Source organism: Arachis ipaensis, chromosome B06 (genome assembly GCF_000816755.2).
Source record: "Arachis ipaensis cultivar K30076 chromosome B06, Araip1.1, whole genome shotgun sequence".
In the NCBI taxonomy this organism is placed as follows: Eukaryota; Viridiplantae; Streptophyta; class Magnoliopsida; order Fabales; family Fabaceae; genus Arachis; species Arachis ipaensis.
The window spans coordinates 102,506,372-102,511,757 of record NC_029790.2 but is presented as its reverse complement, the minus strand read 5'-3'; the positions used below and the strand labels follow the sequence as shown (position 1 = coordinate 102,511,757).

At 36.3% G+C, this 5,386-nt stretch overlaps 1 protein-coding gene across 1 annotated transcript in view; it reads left to right on the top strand.

Annotated features, from left to right (window-relative positions):
- LOC107604713 (vacuolar protein sorting-associated protein 53 A-like) overlaps nt 129-5,386 on the top strand; it is a 10,926-nt gene continuing 5,668 nt past the window's right edge. The window contains 9 exon segments of the mRNA XM_016306364.2: nt 129-1,075; nt 2,079-2,295; nt 2,432-2,526; nt 3,175-3,231; nt 3,371-3,521; nt 3,885-3,955; nt 4,439-4,563; nt 4,774-4,934; nt 5,040-5,181. Of these exon segments, the coding sequence (XP_016161850.1) occupies nt 2,247-2,295; nt 2,432-2,526; nt 3,175-3,231; nt 3,371-3,521; nt 3,885-3,955; nt 4,439-4,563; nt 4,774-4,934; nt 5,040-5,181 (851 nt within the window). The 5' untranslated portion in view covers nt 129-1,075; nt 2,079-2,246.

The window sequence follows — 5,386 nt, the reverse complement described above, 5'->3', positions numbered from 1 at the left end:
AGATATTATTCGTATATTTTTTTATAAGTTAAAAGTTAAAAAAAAAAATTATATCTAAACGGACCTTAATGATTCGCAAAAATTATCCCTTTAAACTGATACTTATCAATCAAATACTTTTCCAACACAAATCTATATTCCTGCATGTATACCGAAGAATTGGCCATAGATTAGAGAAGAACAGATAAGTAGATCACCATTCGGACCTCATCGACTGGTCTGACCAGTTCGACCGTAAACCGGCAACTTCAACGATTTGGTTCCTCAAGTAATACCAAACATTCAAAAACCAAATGAAAACCGCTGAATCGGTCAGAAATCGGACGGTCAGACCGGATCGGGACCCGGTCGGTTCAAAAAAAAGAAAGAAAGAAAAAACGCGAGAAGCGGCTTCTCCCAGCCCTAGAGCGGTAGAGCCCCTTCTCCGATCTCGTTCCTTCTCCCACCAGAAAGCAGAACAAGCTTGAAGCTTCTCTCTTCCAAATAAAAACGGAAATCCTCGCCTATACCACCACCGCAGGCCGCAAGCAGTGAGCCACTGCCGCCGTTTGTTGCTGTCAGGGGCTTCTCTCCGTCCGTCCGTCCGTCGGCATTCTCCAAAGAAAAACCCTTGTTCGCTCTCACAGTCTCACCAGTTGCAGGCGCGCAGCTTCTTCCTCGAGCTCGGCTACTGTCGTCTTCGTTTTCCTCAGCTCCTCCTCGTGACCTCGTGAGATATTCACCCCCAGACCCAGAAAGCACTAAGCCTCCATCTCTTCTCTCTTCTTCAAGCTGTATCGCCGCCGCCGTCCTAGTGCCGCCGTTCTAGCGCCGCCTTCAAATCTGCTCCAGTCGCCGTCCCCGCTGCTCAACGGCCGTCGCAACTCGTCTCTGCCGTCGCAACTCATCTCTACCGTTGCAACTGGTCGAATCGTCTCAACTGCGTCGCCTCATTTCCACTTCTGTCGCGCCGCCTCTTTTCCGTGGGGCTCCAACCGTCGTCTGTTCCAGTTCCGTCGCCTGTGTTTTCTAGTTCGAGTTCCTCATTTGTGCTCCCTCCCCCTCACCTGTGTTTGAGTTCCAGCCCTAATGGAAGGTGATTTTTGGGGCTTTTTCCCTTCAATCATCACTGTTTTAGACTTTTTGTTCGGATTTGGTTTTATTTCTGGTTAGGATTGGTGATCTGAATCTTTTATTTGGAAATTGATTTTTTGTGCTTTCCTTTTTAAGTTGCTTGTTGCTTCAATTTGAGGGGGATTGTGAACTTTGGTTTAAACTGTGATTGAAGGATCCTTCGCTTGGTTGTTCTCCACTCTCCCAGTGATAGTAGCTACCACTATGTGTATGGAAGCTTAGCCTTTGATTCTTTCAGCATACACGTATCAAGTTATTGTTTTCATCAATGGTGATTCTTAGATATTTCTTTTGTTGCTTTGTTTTAAATTTTCCTATTGGTGTTGTGTTTTAAATGTTTCTTTGATTCTTTCTTTTTCTCTCGGTCAGTCTTTAGTGCTTGCTTTTGGTTGATTGGCTTTGCTTATTGCATGTGTTTGATGATAAATTTTAAAATTTAAATTGATAACTCTGTTATTTGCTTATGCTTGATGAAAAATTGCATTGTCTGTGCTACTGATTTCATCCTTGCTTTTTATTTTTCTCTGTAGTTAAATTTTGTGCTACTGATTCACTGCCCATTCTTGCTTTTTTTTTTTTTCTGTAGTTAAATTTTGTTAAAGTTTCTTGATTTTGCACTGCCTATGTTATTGATTTAGCTCATTCAGTGTTTTTTTCTTTTTCTGTTGTTAATCATTGTGGTAAGCTTCTTAAAATTGGGTTGAAAATTTTGTTAATCTTTGTTAAAGCAGGTTAATTATTGTGCTGACCTTGTTAAAATTGTTAAAATTATGTTTGAAAACTTTGTTAATTTTAGTTAAATTTTGTTAATTTTGTTAGTCTTAGTCTATTTATTTATATTTTATTTAGTAGTTTATTATAAAACGATTATTCCGGTTGAGCTACGGTTGAACCGGTTAGATCAGTAAACCAGTAAACCAGTAAACCAGTAACTAGAACAGTTCGATAACTGGTCCGGTTTTCAGAACTTTGTAGAGAACGAAACACCTCAATTTGCTTCACAGCACAACACAACACTTCACTGTTCGTTCTGATTACTCTTTGAAATTCAATCTTCACCGCGTGGAATGGTCGAGTGTGAGCCCTAACAAACCCCTTCGGTTCCCCACTGCAATTTTCAACATTTGCCACCAATGGACAAGTCCAGCGCCTTGGAGTACATCAACCAGATGTTCCCAAATGGTACCTTTTTTTTTTCAATCACAGATTCGTAATGATTTGTGATGATGAGTAGCATGTGTTCCTTACTATTTGATGTGATATATGTTTTAATTTTGACGAGATTTGAAATAATGTTGTTGGTGATGATATTGTGCAGAGGCATCTCTGTCTGGTGTGGAGCCACTGATGCAGAAAATCCAGAACGAGATTCGCACTGTAGATGCCGGAATTCTAGCTGCTGTTCGCCAACAGGTCTTGATCTCTTTTCTTTTCATCTTCAATTTTGCATCCAATATACAAAAGCAAATTAGATTTCTAAGTAATGCAGTATGGATTCTTCATTGTTGCTTTGAATTATACTTGATCCTTAGGAAACTCTGCCACTGCTGAGTTCTAGTTAATGTTAGCTTTCAGGTTAGATATTCAAATGATTATGCCATTTCCCCTTAAGTAAGATCTCATTTTTCGAGTTATTGCGAATAGAAAAAGACTAGCATGGAGTGTGGTTGAAGATTAGGCTGACTTAACTCAAACTAGACTAAGCTTATTTAATAAACTTTAGATATCGGTTATTAAGATACAAAACATAAAAGGGAGTAAAAAGAAAAGTTGATGTGATGAGAACTTGATGTGGTGCTGTGAAACCATTAATCAAGTTTGAGTCCTGTGGATAAAAAGTGAGCCCAAGTTGCCCCTTCTTAGAAACTTCTTTAAGGTGAAGTGACCTTCTTGATCCGTTACTATCTTACTAAATGTGATTCACTAAGATCACTAAGGTGTTAATACATAAGGAATGTGATTGCAAATTCCCATACCAGATTTTTTAACATAGTTTTCTTATTGAACATAATTTGTTTCCATAATTTCTGGTTTTTGACGCCCTGGCTTCTGTAATTTCAGAGTAATTCAGGAACTAAGGCAAAAGAAGATCTTACTGCAGCTACACGTGCTGTGGAGGTTTGCATCCACTTTATTGTGTTTCTACTAGTTCTTTGTTCAATTGCTTAGATTAGTTCTTTTTAAATATTTATGTTGCATTGCATGTAATTTATTAGCTTGGTATTTTAATATTATTTTCCTTTTTTTAATAATGCAGGAACTTATGTATAAGATCCGAGAAATAAAAACAAAAGCTGTACAGAGTGAAACGATGGTTCAAGAAATATGTCGCGACATTAAGAAATTAGATTTTGCAAAGAAGCATATAACTACAACAATTACTGCACTTCATCGTCTTACAATGCTTGGTAGGTCTTGGTAGTCCTTTTACTCTTGTAAAATCTATTTTAATATCTCCTAAGCTTGCTACTATATTATTTTGCCGTAGCACACATAGTACATGTCTCTAAAGTTCATAGTAACAAACACATACATGGTTATTGTCACAGTTTGCAATGTCCTTGTATTTCTATATTTGTAGCATGAACACTAAATAAACCACTAGACCATTCTTTAGATGAAAACATCTAGACAAATTAGGGGGAATCTTAGCATACACATGAAAACTGGGTACAATATTTAATTGGTTTATTGTACTAACTAGATAGTTTCTTTAGATGCATAGATGTTATCTAATCTTTACTTCAAAAAGCTTACCTATTATATGGCAGTCTCTGCTGTTGAACAGCTTCAAGTCATGGCTTCAAAACATCAATATAAGGAAGCTGCTGCACAGCTTGAGGTATCTAATCTATGCCTGTGACATCTTTTCTGATAACTGTTGCAGTGTTGCTTTTCAAGTATTTGCTTACTACATTAGATTGGTGTCATTATGGTGCTTCTGTTTTTTTTTCTTTGCTCAGGGGTGGGGTGGTTGTGAAACTAATGTATTGTGGTTCTTGATGTCCATGTTCCTGTTGCACAATGAGGTACTGATATTTTCTATTATTGTGTCATTTTATGATGTATGTATAATCTGGGAGTTGGAGATTATGGGTTAAAAACAAGTTATTTAGGAATACAGTTGGAAACTGAGGTTTTGTGGTTGCTGAATAATCTATTATATATAGTTTAGGGATGTGCTTCAATTATATTTTTTACTTGGTATATTAAAAATGTTTAACGAATTTCTTAATTTTCATGTATCTCTTGCAGAAAGAAATGCATCCTCTTTTGATGGACTAATTTATGAATTTTTATATCTTGTTCTTTTCATCTGTCTCAGGCAGTGAACCAGTTATGCAGTCACTTTGAGGCTTATAAGGATATTCCAAAGATCATAGAACTAAGGGAGAAGTTTAAGAATATCAAGCAAATACTTAAGTCACATGTGTTTTCTGATTTTTCTAGGTATTTGTTACTCCCTTTTTGCTATTTCTGAAAATATCTACAGGTGTTGCAATATGAAAAAAAGGATATACCATATTTTCGAATGCTAATATTTTTTAATTTATTTTTCCTCATATTTTGTTTGTTTAAATTCATTAGACATGGAAGTGGTTTGTTTACAAAAAATCTTGTGTGTTAACTGGGTTTTTCTAATGCATGTATTTGTCTCAGCTTAGGTACTGGAAAGGAGATGGAAGAAACTAATTTGTTCCAGCAGTTGTCTGATGCTTGCTTGGTTGTTGATGCATTAGAACCTTCTATTAGGGAAGAGTTGGTAAATAATTTCTGCAATAGGGAGCTTACTTCATATGAACAAATTTTTGAAGGAGCTGGTATTTTTATGTCTCTGTAATGTGAATCTTATGTGTTTGTTTATTCAACAAGCTCTTGTCAAATGTGCTTATATTTGACCTTTTAAATATTTGTACTTCTTTCAGAACTAGCAAAATTGGATAAAACTGAACGAAGATATGCTTGGATTAAGCGCCGAATGAGATCAAATGAAGAGATTTGGAAAATTTTTCCATTTTCATGGCATGTTTTATATCGTCTATGTATCCTATTTTGTAAGAAGACAAGGTATGCTATTTCTTTCTTACAACACTTAAAATATCATATATGACAATATTTGTTATATGCTTTCTCCAGCAAAAGAGGGCATGCCTGTAGTGAATCATTATTCTTCTAGTTTCGTTATGAAGTGACATTATAGTTTATTGAATATGGGTAATTTTATTGCTTCAGCATAGAAACCTTTTCTGACTTCATTTTCCCCACCTGTTTG